Genomic DNA, 15,559 nt, shown 5'->3' with positions numbered 1-15,559 from the left:
GGTCCCTGGGCTGCAGAATGGATGTTCTGTCAGTAGGCATGAAAACAACATTAATCTCCTTATACATCTCCATCAGAGCTCTTGGGTGACCAGGTGCATTGTCAATGAGTGGTAATATTTTGAAAAGAATCTTTTCTTTCAAACAGTAAGTCTCAACCGTGAGCTTAAAATATTCAGTAAACTATGTTGTAAACAGATGTGCTGCCAGTCAGGCTTTGTTTTTCCATTTATAGAGCACAGGCAGAATAGAATTTAGCATAATTCTAAGGGCCCTAGGATATTTTGAATGGTAAATGAGCATTGGCTTCACCTTAAAGTCACCAGCTGCATTAGCCCCCAACAAGAGAGTCAGCCTGTCCTTTGAAGCTTTGAAGTCAAGCATGGACTTCTCTAGCTGTGGAAGTCCTAGATGGCATCTTCTTCCAAGATAAGGTTGTTTCATCTACATTGAAAATCTGTTGTTTAGTGTAGCCACTTTCATCAATTATCTTAGCTAGATCTTCAGGATAATTTGCTGCAGCTTCTGCAACAGCACTTGCTACTTCACCTTGCACTTTTATGTTATGGAGACGCGATCTTCCTTAAACCTCATGAACCAACTTCTTCTGCTAGCTTCAATTTTTTTTCCTGCAGCTTCCTCACCTCTCTCAGCCTTCATAGAATTGAAGAGAGTTAGGGTCTTGCTCTGGATTAGGCTTTGGCTTAAGGGAATGTTGTGACTGGTTTGATCTTCCCTCCAGGCCACTAAAACTTTCTCCATATCAGCAATAAAGCTGTTTTGCTTTCTTACCATTCATATGTTCACGGGAGTAGCACTTTTAATTTCCTTCAAACATTATTCCTTTGCATTTGCAACTTGGCTGTTTGATGCAAGAGGCCTAGCTTTTGGCCTGTCTCGGCTTTCAACATGCCTTCTTCACTAAGTTTAATCATTTCTACCTTTTGATTTATGTGAGAGACTTGCGACTCTTCCTCTACTTGAACACTTAGAGGTCATTGTAGGGTTATTAATTGGCCTAATTTCAGTATTGTGTGTCTCAGGGAATAGGCAGGCCCAAGGAGAGGGAGAGAGATGGGGGAACGTCTGGTTGGTGGAGCAGTCAGAGCACACACATTGATCGATTAAGTTCGCCATCTTATATGGGTGCAGTTCGTGGCACCCCAAAACAATTATAATAGTAACATCAAAGCTCACTGATCACAGATCACTATAACAGATATAATAATAATAATAAAGTTTGAAATATTGTTAGAATTACCAAAACGTGACAAAGAGATATGAAGTTAGCACAAGTTATTGGAAAAATGGCGCTGAAAGACTTGCTCGATGCAGGGTTGCCACAAACCTTCAATTTGTAAAAAGCGCAAGATCTGCAAAGCTTAATAAAGCAAAGCACAATAAAACGAGGTATGCCTGTACTGTGGGATGCCCCTAACCCAGTCACCTCAATAAGGTTGAGAAGCTATGCATTAAATGAACTGAAAGAAGCTCACTAAGGAAGGTGTGAGTCAGGGAATGACTAATGAGTGTGGAGTGGGGAGTCAGCAACAGGCCATGAAGAACCATGTAAACCTACTTAAGGAATTTAGGCTTTATCCTAAAGTAAACAAATATATTCTTAACAAAATAAAAATCATATGATTTTAACAATGAGGACAATTGAGAGGAAAAAAAAAACCACACACTACAAGGATGCTACTGGATGCTTTCAAATACTAGGATTATGATTTTTTTTTCTTTATACTTTTTTGCTCTTTCCAGTTTTTTTGAAACATATGTATACTTCACAGGAAAAAGAAGTAAAATTTGAATTAAAAATTCCAAACGGAAATTCTTACAAGTCTTCTAAAGAGGCAAAGAGCTGTAAAAGAAGTCAGTAGGCAACAATTCCAATATAATCACTAAATTACGCTTGAGCTTGTTATTCTGGAAATAAAACCTTTGTCATGATTGGCATTCACACCTTTGTGACGACGGCTGACTTTGCCAATTCCAAATGTGAGCTATTAAGAAATGATGAAGGGAAACCAAACTTCCTGTGGGATCAAGCAACCTGTAGCTCATGAATTGACTGGTGTGTAATTTGAGCTTCAGATGAAGGGAAAGCCAAAGGGGAGCAACCCAGGGAGAAACGCCCTACCAGTTGACTGCCAGCCCACAGTTCAAGATCTGGTATTAAATCATCTCACATACGTATACAGGATGATAAAATTTCTCTTCTGGATATATGTCTAAGTCAGATGAAGCCTAGAATCTTAGAATGTCAGACCTAAGTGACCATCTCACCCAACAATGTCAGTTTACAAATGGAAAAACTTTAACCCAAAAGGGGAAGTGACTTCCCCATGTTCATGGAGAGAATTTGTGAAAAAGCCTAAATTGGAAAAGGGTAAATTAGGGTAGGGCCATGAAGACAGTGGGCAAAGTCATATACAAAATTAAATGCATTTCTATACTCTAGCAATGAACAATCTGAAAATGAAATTAAGGAAATAATTGCATTTACAATAGCATAAAGATTGAATACTTAGGAATAAATCTAACAAAAGAAAAGCAAAACTTGAACACTAAAAACTACAAAACATTGTTGAAGAAATTAAAAAAGATCTAAATAAATGGAAAGGCATCCCACGCTTATGGATCAAAAGACTTAATATTGTAAAGATGGCACTATATCCCAAATTCATCTACAGATTCAGTGCAATCTGTATCAAAATCCCAGCTGGCTTTTTTGTAGAAATTGACAAGCTGATCCTAAAATTCATATGAAAATTCAGGAGACTCAGAATAGCCAAAACAATCTTGAAAAAGAAGAAAGTAGGAGGACTCACAATTCCCAATTTAAAAATTTCCTATAAAGCTATAGTAATCAAGACAGTATGATACTAGCATAAGGATAGACGTATAGATCGATGGAAAGGAATTGAGAGTCCAGAAATAAACCCTTACATTTATGGTCAATTAATTTTTGATAGGGGTACCAATACAGTTAAATGGGGAAGGAATAATCTTTTGAACAAATGATGCTGGGACCACTGGACATCCACATGCAAAAGAATTAAGTTGGATCCCTTCTTTATACCATATACAAAAATTGATTCAAAATGGGTCAAGGCCTACACGTAAGAGCTAAAACTATAAAACTCTTAGAAAAAAACCTAGGAGTAAATCTTCATGATCTTAGATTAAGTAATGGTATCTTAGATACAACACAAAACACATAAATGACAGAGATAAGGTAGACTGGACTTTATTGAAATTAAACCCTTTCATGCTACAAACAATACTATCAATAAAGTGAAAAGACAACCCATAAAATGGGAGAAAATATTTGTAAATCATACATCTGATAAAGAACTTGTATTCAGAATATATACACCTACAACTCAATAATAAAAAGATAAATAAATTTAATAGCGGGCCAAGGATCTGACTAGACATTTCTCCAAAGAAGATATACAATGGAATAAGCACATGAAAAGAAGCTCAACATCATTACTCATTAGGAAAATATAAATCAAAACCACAATGAGATACCACTTCACACCCACTAAACCAAACAAAAAAACTCATTGCCGTCCAGTTGATTCCCACTCATAGTGACCCTACAGGGCAGAGTCGAACTGCCCCATGGGATTTCCAAGGCTGTAAATCTTTACAGAAGCAGACTGCCACATCTTTCTCCCGAGGAGTGGCTGGTGGGTTTGAACTGCTGACCTTTCGTTTAGCAGCCCAGCGCTTAACCACTGTGTCACCAGGCTTCTCACACCCACTCAAAAAACTCATTGCCGTCGAGTCGATTCCAACTCAGAGACTCGATAGGACCGAGTAGAACTGCCCCCATAGGGTTTCCAAAGAGTGGCTGGTGGATTCGAACTGCCGACCTTTTGGTTAAGAGCTGAGCTCTTAACCACTTTGCCTCAGTTAGTAATATAATGAAATGTAAATAGGCGCAACCGTATTTACGGTCGTCACACCACCTACCCAAAAAACTCCATCCCCTCTCCTCTGGTCCCTTGCCCTGTTTATGTTTCTTAGCACTTAACACTTGACAATAGTAACATGCCTGTTTGCCTTTTTTCTTTTTCTTTAAATTGCCTTTCTTCTTCCACTGGAAAGTAAGCTCCTTGAGAGTAGCTCTTTGTTTTGCTCACTGCTATGTTCCAATGCCTAGGACAGTTTCAGGCACCATCGTAAGCACTCAATGATTATTAGTTGACTGGAACTTAATTCACAAATCTGAATGACCAATAACAGCATTTTTAAAATATTTAATCTCACTAGGAATCAGACAACAGCAAAATACCATTTTATCCCCCATCTGGCAATATTTGCTAAGACTAAAACTTGAGCGCTGCGTCCGAATCACCTGGAGGATTGTTGAAACAGATTGCTGGGCCCTTTCCCAGAGTTTCTGAGTTAATAGGACTGGGAGTGGGAGTTCAGAATTTACATTTCTAACAAGTTCCCAGGTGATGCTGACCAGGGAACTATACTTTGAGAACCTCTGACCTAAAGAAACACATACACACGCACGCACACACACACACACACACACACGCACACACGCACACACGCACACACGCACGCGCGCGCGCGCGCACCCGCGCTGAAGGAAACATTGGCAGAGATGTTCACTGCCACACTTTTGTAGGGGAATAAATAAATATATGGTTTGTTGGCACAGTGTTAAGCACTCGGCTGCTAAGCCGAAGGTCAGTAGTTTGAACCCACCAGCCGCTCCATGGGAGAAAGATGTGGCAGTCTGCTTCCGCAAAGATTTACTGCCTTGGAAAACCTATGGGGTGGTTCTACTCTGTCCTGTAGGGTCACTACGAGTAGGAATCGACTCGATGGCAACGGAAACATAGGAATTAAAATAAATGAACCAGAGCGACATGCATTAACATAGAGCTCAGTAACATAATGTTGAGTGGGAAATATTAGTAGCAAGATTTATACCATTTACATTTTCTAACTTAAACTGCTAAGTTGATAAAGACACACCCCCAAAAAAAACCTACAAAAACATTGTACATGGAATACATCCTTTTTTTTTTTTTTAATGTTTTAATTGACCAATTATATACTGCCAAGTTTAAAATAGTGTTTACCTCTAGGGGGACAGAGAGAAGGATGGATAAAGGTGAGTTTTTATCTCACTCCTTAATATTTTATTTCTTTTTAAAAAAGAGAGCAAGAGACAGATGACATAAATATGGCACAAGGTTAACATCTCTTAAATCTTGGTTATGCATTTATAGGTCTCTTCATAGTTTTAATGTTTGAAATAGTTCATTTAAAATCTGGACAATGAATAAAAAGACTGAAGAAGAATTGATGCCTTTAAATTATGGTGTTGGCAAAGAATATTGAATATTCCATGGACTGCCAGAAGAACAAACAAATCTGTCTTGGAAGAAGTACATCCAGAATGCTGCTTAGAAGCAAGGATGGCAAGACTTTTTCTCACACACTTTGGACGTGTTATCAAGAGGGACCAGTCCCTGGAGAAGGACATCATGCTTGGTAAAGGAGAGGGTCAGCGAGAAAGAGGAAGACTGTCAGTGAGATGGATTGACACAGTGGCTGCAACAAAGGGCTCAAGCATAACAATCGTGAGGATGGCGCAGGACGGGGAAGTGTTTGATTCTGTTGTACGTAGGGTCGCTGTGAGTCAGAACCAACTTGATGGCACCTAACAACAATGAAGCCATTCAAAATAAGAAACAGCATTGCCTTGGTACACTAGATGGCAAATCGTAGGATATCAGAATGGTGTCAGTGGTGGACTTTAGATCTGTTGTTTCTTGCTGAGTATATGAGATAAATAGTAACAGTGAACTACCCAGATATCTCAGAAACCAATTTGGCTTTGCCCTGAGAAAAAGTGATTTCTCCGACACGCCTTTCTCTTCTCCATCAAAGAAGAAGCACAAGAAAAAAGCACCGTGGCAAAGGCAAGGACTCAGAACAGCCTCCCCGGACCCAGTTTCCCATTGACACAGCCCCCTTAAGCATAGAAACTCATTTAATCCTTTACACATTGAACAGTAAGAGCAAAATACATTTATTGTGTTGCAGAATTTGAAATCTCACTCCCAAGGCATAAAGCAGGGTGATTGAGAGGCACTTTGTCCCTAAGAAAGGCACCTGCAGGGTGTCTATTGGTGGACTGTGATCCTACCATGGACTAAGAACTGATGGGATAGATTGGGCAAGGGTGTATTTGTAGGAGGATGGAGACAGCTCCTGGGAGTGAACTCATCCTGAGGGAAGAGAGGCTGGAGTACACAAAATGGGCCCAGGACAACCTAAGCCCAGAATGGAGCGTCACTCAGCTCATAAGGGAAAAATTAGCTCATGCCAGAGCTCTGGACAAGGGAGCTCCAACAACAAAGGAGGAAAAATTAAAAGAACTAGAATATGAGAGCACAAGAACTTAAAAGGAACGTTTGAGCCAGCATTGTCACAGCAGGGGAAGATAGTTTCAGCTTCATCTCGAGGAGAGAAGACACAGCCAGCAGTTTGGCCAAACTCTGGGATAGTGGTCTTGGCACCAACTACAGCACACACAGCAACAGGAGCCGTTAACCGTGCCGGATTCCAGGGCACCAGTAGGAGCAGGGCAGAGCATAGCTGTCACTTTCAGTATTGACAGAGACCAGAGACTTAATATCATACTTTGTTCCAAACAACGTTTTGGAGGCTCCCAAAATGCAAATTTTAGTCCTAGTAGTTAAAAATTCAAATGGTGAGAAAAACACGTTTAAAATCTGTTGGGTATTATTCAAATATAACACATGGCCTTTTTATTGTCATAAGTCCTTCAATTTTTCAGTATTTCCCAAAGAAGGATTTCAGAGATGTTTTGGGCACTTACAGCATCATGCCTCCCCAAGTGACACTTTTGAAGGGAAATGCCCATTTGATGTATAAGACTGGCGTACTTGCTTGAAATTAGTTTTGTTCTCTCATATCACACCTCATATGTGTCACTGACATTCAGTGTGTGAGCTCTAGTTTCAGCCCAATTGCTGCTACTTACAAAATGAGTAACGGAAAAATTAGTAGCACTGTCCCTGGTTCTTAGTAGGTGTTCGGTAAATATCCTGTCCCCCTCCTTTTGTAGGGACTTGGAAGAGAAATGTTTTTTAGAAAAGTTGACTGTTGTGTTTTACTGAGTAAGTTTCCTTAATGAACATGTTTATCATATTCGGATGAGGCCTCTTGCCTTGGTGTCCCCACTGGTTCTGTGCTGGCCTAATAGGATGCTGGGCTCGCTGTGCTCAATGAATGTTAATTAATGGTGATTGAAGACCTTTTAGGAGACGACTAACCTATAAAGGCCCTCTTTGCTTTCAAGTGGCTTTATAAGCAGCACACACACAAGAGTGAACACTTTGAAAAGAATGAATACAAATGAGAATCATCTCTGCTTTGCAAGAAGAAAGTTTATTAAGAGATTTACAGAGGGATTTGGGAAACTACAAGAGGGTTGAAACAGCGGAGAGAACCACAAAACACCTCATGAGACGCCTTCATAGCTCCAACTTGTCAGACCATCAGGACATAGAACAACTACCAGACAGGTCTGGAAGGAAGAGGATCAGGTTGGACTGTGCTCAGAGCCAGGCCATGACCCTGGCAGTTTTCCTCCCCCCAGGACCGAGATTTGTAAAGATGCCTTAAGGCAGGGTCCCTGTGGCTGATGGTTGTCAGAGAAGCCAGGCTAGTCCATCACCGGCTCTTCCTTCCTCACGCAAGCCTCATAGGCCCTGGGGCATCTAGTACCCAAAGGTGTTGAAGGGTCCACAACGGGAACGTATGCCACAAGGTGTGCAGGAATTGGTGATGCAGGGCCCAACAGACTTGTTGGAGGCATTGGTCGTGGCACAGGGGTTGCAGGGCAGCCTAGGGCACAGAATTATTAGACCATCAGTATGAGAAGGGTAGTAAAAGGGTGGGAAAGAGCTCAACCCAAGGAGACAAGGGCACCATCAGAACCCATTCTCTGAAGCCTTAGAAAGCCAAGGCTTGATCAGTAAACTCTCTCTACAAAACTCAAGCACAGTAGTAGAAAAGAGCAAAGAAGAGCTGAGGTGGAATCCCAGCCCTCACTCTATAACCCTGGAAACAAAGGGAAGTCCCTTCATCCCTCTGAGCCGCAGCCTCTTCACCTGTAAGATGGAGTTGATACTACCTACCGCAAGGAAGTATTGAAAAAAATTGCACAAGATCATGTTGATAAAAATACTGTGCAAACTGTCAAATGCTGTACCCTGTTCGTTACTGAGTCCTCTTCTGATATACAGTGTACTCAACTATAAGGTGGTAATAATGATCCCCACTCTGCCTGCCTCAGATGATTCTAGCAAAGTCTTAGTTAAATCAGAAAGCTCTATTTAAATAGTTGTTTTCTCCTTTTCTGTAACAAGCCAACCCTGAAGGTATAGAGCTTTATTTACCCATCAGCCTCCCAATGATCTCAAGACAAGAAAACAGTCAAGTCTCATGAGTGTCTTTTGGGACAGAAAATACCTTTAGCCCTAGGAATGATAACAACAAATACCTTACATTTCCCACTGCTGTAATATAAAACTCTGGTCTGTACAGGCATATTGGCATCTGAAACTGGACCTGGAAAACCTCTCTTTTATGCTTTATTAAAACTGTACCAGGATCTTGCAGGGGGGCCACCTGTCAGTACTCACTTGCAGTCCTCGCTCTCCAGCAGGCCCCGGTAAGTGTTGATCTCACTCTCCAGCCGGGCCCTGACATCCAGCAGCACCTGGTACTCCTGGTTCTGCCGCTCCAGGTCGGCCCGGATCTCAGCCAGCTGGGATTCCACGTTGGTGATCATGTACTGCACCTGGGACAGCTGGGAGCTGTAGCGGGCCTCGGTCTCAGTCAGCGTGTTTTCCAGAGAGTCTCTCTGCGATGGAGACGGCAAAAAAAATCTCAGAGATGTGCTCCTTTAAAGGGGTTCTCTATAGTTATAAAGAACCACAAGCCCCGACAGTTAGGGAGAGTGTGTAGTCTAAATGGGATCCAAGTAACTTGATTCTCTGATATCACATTTCTCAGCAGGAGCCTGAACAGCACCTACCAGGCTGTGCTGGGCCTGCAGCTCGATCTCCAGGGCATTGACTGTGCGTCTCAGCTCGATGATCTCTGCCTGGTAGGACTGCAGCTGCTCTGAGGTGGACACCACCTGCTTGTTCAGCTCCTCAGTCTGAAATATCCAGAGGGGAGAAGACAGAGGTCAGGCCCTCTCTAAGGGCCCTGCGGTCTCGGGTCCAGAGTGGCCACGTGCTTAGATGCCCACCTGTGTGATGAACCATTCCTCCACATCCCTTCGGTTGGTCTCCACCAGGGCCTCATACTGAGACCTGGTCTCGTTCAGCACACGGTTCAGGTCCACTGTGGGGGCAGCATCCACCTCCACGTTGAGGCGCTCGCCAAGTTGACATCTCAGGGAGTTGACTTCCTGATGGAGCAAGGAGAAGAAGTAAACTCAAAGAGAGAAGTCTATAAATAAACTCTATTTGGCAAAGTCAAACGTGGTAGAAAGAGTATTGCAGTGGAATATAAGAAACGTGAGTCCAGATAATGTAAAACTGTGCTAAGTTACCTATGGCAATTCAGACCTTCTCTCTTAGTCTCTTTTCCTCATCTATATAATGAGGCTGCTTGATTAAACAATTTCTAATATTTCTTCCCACTCTAAGATTTTATCACTTCTTTCTGATCTTCCTACTACTCACGATAAGACTGACATGATAAGTGGTTTATAATCATTGCTACTTAAATATAAAGAGTACAGATTTGACTCCCATCTTTCATTTCCTGTCTTCTACCTTCATATATTATATATTAGAGTTTAGTGTCTCTTCTTTCAAAGAACTAATATTTGAGACATGCAACTGATTTCCTAGTACTGCATTCAACTGTGAGGCTTGAATCAACTATTGTTTGAGTTCCTTCACTGCTCTCATTTTTCCCATCCGTCCATCCATCCATCCATCCATCTATCTCTCCAACTTGGGTTCTAGTTTTCTAGGATAAAGAAGTTTGCTGTCTACTTTCAGTCTTGGTCATTTATTTGATAACTATTTAGAAGATAATAGCTCTTATCAAGCTGTAGGAAGTATTTTAAAGATCTTTGTGTGGCCTTTTATTTATTTATTTATTTATTTTTTATTGTACTTCAGGTGAAGGTTTACAGAACAAAATAGTTTCTCATTAAACAGTCAGTACACATGTTGCCCTACGACAATGGTTAACAACCTCACAACACATCAACACTATCCTTACTCAACCTTGGATTCCCTATCACCAGCTTTCCTGTCCCCATCTGCCTTCAAGTCCTTGTCCCTGGACTGCTCTGCCTCATTAGTCCCATTTGGTTTAATGGGGCTGTCCACTCCCCAGCTGAACGGTGAACCTCGGAAGTGACTTCACCACTGAGCTAAAAGGGTGTCTGGGGGCCATAGTCTTGGGGTTTCTCCAGTCTCCTTTAGGCCAGTAAATCTGGTCTTTTTAGTGAGTTAGAATTTTGTTCTACATCCTTCTCCATCTCTGTCCAGAACCCTCTGTTGTGATCCTGGTCAGAGCAGTCAGTGGTGGTAGCCGGGTACCATCTAGCTGTACTGGACTCAGTCTGGTGGAAGCCTTGGTAGCTGTGGTCCATTAGTCCTTCGGACTAATCTTTCCCTTGTGTCCTGTTCTCTTCACTTTGTGTGGCCTTTTGACCACACATCTGGCCCCAAGTGGAAATAGGCCAACTGACCACACTCCTTTATGCAAACAAAGTAAATGACCCCTCCACAGCAAACCCCTAAGCATTTTTTGACAAGCCAGAAAAACGTTGTGTTAGCTCTAGGGTGCTTAGCAAATCAAGACCTACCTTACCCTACCCAGGGAAATCATGGAACTCTCATTATTGGGATGTTGGGAGCTTGGACTCTCTTACCTGCTCGTGGTTCTGTTTGAGGGACAGCAGCTCCTCCTTCAGGGACTCTACCTGGGCCTCCAGGTCACACTTGCACAGGGTCAGCTCATCCAGGATCCTGCGCAGGCTGTTGATGTCAGCCTCCACCAACTGCCGTGTGGACAGCTCCTTCTCATACCTGCCCACACAGCCAAAGGCCAAAGGAGGTCAAAAAAGAAGCCTTTGTTTCCTTGGCTTTACTTGGCTCATCTGGTAAAATGCATTACATTTTGAAATATTCCGAATTGTTAAAAACATTTTTGAAAGGAAGAAAAAAAACATAGCTGCCCTGAGTGAGACCTATTTCTTCCCTGAAACCCTGTGGTATTGGTAAGAAGGTATTGGTGAGGTGCCTACATTTAGTTTTAGTCCAACATTATTTGTTCTAAGAATCCCATTCACAGATTGCTATCAATGAAGCCCCACCATCTTTGCCTTCTCAATTAAGTCAGTGAACTTCATAAGCCTATTACAAATTGTCTGGATTTGTCTCTGAGCCTTGAGTTCCTCATCTGTAAAATAAGGATAAAACTACCATTTCATAGGGTCAACCTGGAGATACAGAAGTGATATAAATGAAATCACCTTGTAAACTTTAAGATCCTATAAAAAAAAATGCAAAGGATTCCTATGGTTGTAATTGTCATACCTATAAAAATTGATTGATTTTCTGAAAGAAATGGATTTTGTCTCCTATTTTTTGTGGTTCAGTCACTTCTTTCTGATGGTTCATAGTGACTAACCGGTGCTCAGAGGCCAATGTGAAATTCACGTTTGAACGTGGTCTGACATTGAGTTGAAAAAGAGAAACGATGGATGGTTTTTTGTACTCTTTCAAACTAAAGACTCAGAATCTGAGCGCCAAGGGGTCTTTAAAAGACATCTAACCCCAGGCAAGAATCCTCCCAATATCATCCAAGATAGCTTCTACTTGAACACTCCCAGGGGCAGAGAGTTCACCACTTTGCAATTTATCCTGTCGCATTACTAGACTGCTTTGATCCTTAGAAAAAAATCTTACTTGGTTCTGAAGTCATCTGCGGCCAGCTTAGCGTTGTCGATCTGCACCACTAACCTGGCATTCTCAGCCTTGCTGCACAGGATCTGGAAGACCCAAAACATTGTAGAATAAGCAAGGGTTTTGTTATTTTTAGCCAACATCAATCCCTACTAACTCGTTTATATGGAAGGAACATGCTGAGAAATCACAGTATACCATATATAAGGTGATAAAATGCTGTTTATATACGATAGGTGCTCAATTATATCTGAGAAATTATATTGCATGCTGCACAGGATCTGGGGAGAATATTAATTTTGAAATTAGCTATGCTAAGAATGAATGCCTAGATCCTTAAAAGCTGTTTTTTTTCAGCCAAATTGTTTCCAAATAGCTCTGAGTCCTTCCAGATTTTCAGTGTTAGGATAAAAGGAAGATTAATTACTAGAAGTAATCATTTCACAGCCAAAACAGTCAAGTGGAAACTTGCCCTTCGTCATGAATTCTCTTCTTGGTCTGTCTCTGGCTTCCTGCAGGAATTGAGCATGTTGGGTAGCCAAGTCTCACAGAAGGTGACCAACAGTCCCAGTTTGCTTAGGACTAAGAGGGTTCCTGGGATGCTAAAACCAGGAAAGTTTCAGGCAAATCAAGACAATTGGTTACTTCACCTTCATACCACTTCATTCCAACCCTATGGCCTCTCTTCACTCTCCCCACACTTTGCCATTGTTCATGTTTTGCACAATGCTCTCCTTCTACCTAGGATGCCCTGGGCTGCCCTTACCCTAGCAAGGCTCCTTACATAACCCACATTCCGCCAACTCCTCCAGGTGGCCACTTTCTCCACGAACTCCCACAGTACTTTGCACATAGCCAGTTAGGTTTCTTATCACATGACTGTAGTCATTTGTTTCCACATCTGTTTCCTCTGTTAGACTGTGAGCTCCTTAAGAGACAGTCTTATTCAGTGCTTTATTCCCCACCCCACTATTGTGCCTAACGATTGCTAAATGACCAAATGATATTCAAATCACATGGCCCCTTTCTGTCATTCACTTTGCCAGAACTACAGAACCATGGAGAGTCAATTCCCTCTGAGAATCAAGGACTTGTGCTGTTGGATATAAAGTCCTGCTCATCCTTCAAAACCCTGCTCAGATATTGCCTCCACTGGGGAGCCCTCCCTAACCTATACTATGTGTTAAGTCCCGCTTCTATGCTGACTCTTTCCTTGCACCCACTTCTACTCCTGCATATTTGACCTTGTTTGGTCACTTGTCTCCATGTCTGCTGTAGTGGATGGTGTGTCTTGGTATATCGGTGAGGTTTCTGGAATCGAAGCTCTCTTGTTTGCCATAGACACTTGTCTTTTGCTACAGCTTTGAAAGACTTTAAAAATTAGAGGATTTTAGTCAGGAAATTCCTAACTCAGAGAAACAAGTCAGCTGCATGTTTTTTTCAAGTGTTATAATGCTCTGGAAACAAGAACAGGATATCATAACAGAATGAAAGAACCTGATACTCTGATTTTAAGAAAGAAGCCCTTTGGAAGTCACGTAAGGTGTCTATGACTGATTTTGGTTTGATGCCTTCCCCTATCCCCAATCTGTAGCCTTCCCTTGTGGTGACTCCAAAATGCATTTTCTAAGACTACTTGAAGTCTCCTACCTAAGCCAATGCTGTGTCTTTATCATTGTCGAGTTAGCTGTGAGCAGCCTTAGATCCTATTCAGAAGTTGGTATGTTACAAAATGAATGAATGAACCAAAGATCATTAAATTGGCAGTGTGGCACCCACCCCCTCACCTTCTGCTGGAGCTCCTCGATGGTCCGGAAGTAGGACTGGTAGTTCGGGCACACGTAGGGCTCCTGCCGCTGGCACCACTCATGGATGCGGCTCTCCAGCTCCGCATTCTCCCGCTCCAGCTGCTGCACCTTCTCCAGGTAGCTGGCCAGGCGGTCGTTCAGGAACTGCATGGTCTCCTTCTCGTTGCCATTAAAGGAGCCCTCACAGAACCAGTTACAGCTTCCCACGTTGGCCGGGATGTTGCAGGCCCCAGGCAGGGTACTGCTGTGGCAGCTGGTAGGCACGCAGGGCCGGGAAGAACAGCTGGTGCGGCAGCTCAGGTTGGGCAGGACGCATGTGTACGGCATGGTGCTGGGAGAGAGTGGAGCTCAGAAGGTCAGTTTCAAAGCCTGATTCCTTTTCTCTGGTGTAAATCCTGGTCTTCTCGAGGGCTTTATATTCTGTCAGTAGTGGGTGTGGCAACCACATACAGCATGACCCTCTTTTACCCTCTTTAGGAGTTTTTTCATTTGTTATTTAGATACCTCGCAAGAGTCCTTTACCTCATAAAATGTTTTACTCTGGCTTCTTGCTAAGTCAGGACTCCTCACCAGTCATGCTGGTTGGGTAAATAAGAGCTTCATGGTTTGGCTTCAAAGTGGCCAACCCATTACCATGCCAACCTAGAGTGTCGAGTTAAGGAGTGACAGTTGTACCCTGTCTCCCAGAGTTGGGGGAAATTCTGTGCCTCTTTCTCCTAAACAGGGAAAGGTCTGTGCCTTATTTAGCTCATACTCAGAAAGAACTCAGTAAGAAAAACAGTCCAAGGAAGCCTACCTGGGAACCACAACTATTTGGTAGGAACTTCTGGAAGCTGGGATCAGAAAGGACTTAGAAGTTTATCCACTCCGCTATCCTTCTGCTATTCCATCCAGTCCAGATGGAGGCAATTCCACCCTCCTCCTGTGGGGCTGCAGGAAGCCTCCTAAGGCTCCCTTTCTGCTATTATTCAGTGTTCACAGAACATTAGGAAAACTAGAATTTTAGGCATACCTAAAATTCATGCATGAAGCATTCGACTGCTAACCAAAAGGTCAGCAGTTCAAATCCACCAGCTGCCTCTTGAGAAGCACTGTCCTATGTGCTTACACACAGTATGACTCTGTTACAAAGATGGCACCTGCTTACTGATCACCCACTGTGCACTAGGCACTGTGCCAAGCACCTACATGCATTGTCAGCCCAGTCCTCACAACGCCCTGCAAGATTTCAGTGATGAGGACACCAAGCCTCTGAGAAGTTTCCAAGGTTACAGAGCTCCGACATGGTAGAACCAGAATTCAAACCCAAGTCTCTCTAACTCCAATGACCATGCTCTCTCCATTGTACTACACTGTGTCTCTCTTCCAGTCTTCTCATAATCAAGAATCAATAATGCAGAAATGGACTCAGTGGAGCTCAGTGTTAGACAATACCTCCTCCTAAATTAAAATGAACCAAGAAATAACAAGCCCATTTTCTCTGTCAAAGAACCAAAGGTCATTTTATTCAAATGAAAGAAAGTTTACTAAATGAAAAAGCATAATACCCACTAGAAGTTTGAAAAAAGGAAATGCTCAGTTTATTTGATGCAGAAACACCTGAGCGTATTTCTCCAAAGGACATGACCCTGCAAAGACACCATCATGTGCTTAGTGGCACCTCATGACCATCAGTGCATTTTGGCAAACAGACATTCTGCCATCATGCTCCCCCAGGTGTAGCTATGAACTATGAGGAT

The 15,559-nt window shown here is 42.5% G+C and overlaps 1 protein-coding gene across 1 annotated transcript; it reads right to left on the bottom strand.

The window, feature by feature from the left end:
* Positions 1–7,788: 7,788 nt before the first annotated feature.
* LOC101350527 (keratin, type I cuticular Ha3-I-like) lies at positions 7,789–15,331 on the bottom strand. The gene is made up of 8 exons (XM_004390332.1): positions 15,303–15,331; positions 13,800–14,160; positions 12,016–12,098; positions 10,977–11,133; positions 9,330–9,491; positions 9,111–9,236; positions 8,716–8,936; positions 7,789–7,915 (listed from the first exon to the last, which is right to left on the bottom strand). Exons 1-8 carry the CDS (start codon positions 15,320–15,322, stop codon positions 7,789–7,791), a joined length of 1,257 nt encoding a protein of 418 aa, XP_004390389.1. The 5' UTR covers positions 15,323–15,331.
* Between the last annotated feature and the right edge of the window lie 228 nt (positions 15,332–15,559).

Source organism: Trichechus manatus, unplaced genomic scaffold (assembly GCF_000243295.1).
Source record: "Trichechus manatus latirostris isolate Lorelei unplaced genomic scaffold, TriManLat1.0 scaffold00294, whole genome shotgun sequence".
In the NCBI taxonomy this organism is placed as follows: domain Eukaryota; kingdom Metazoa; phylum Chordata; class Mammalia; order Sirenia; family Trichechidae; genus Trichechus; species Trichechus manatus.
The sequence above is the reverse complement of the archived record's forward strand: the minus strand, read 5'-3'. Positions and strand labels throughout refer to the sequence as shown.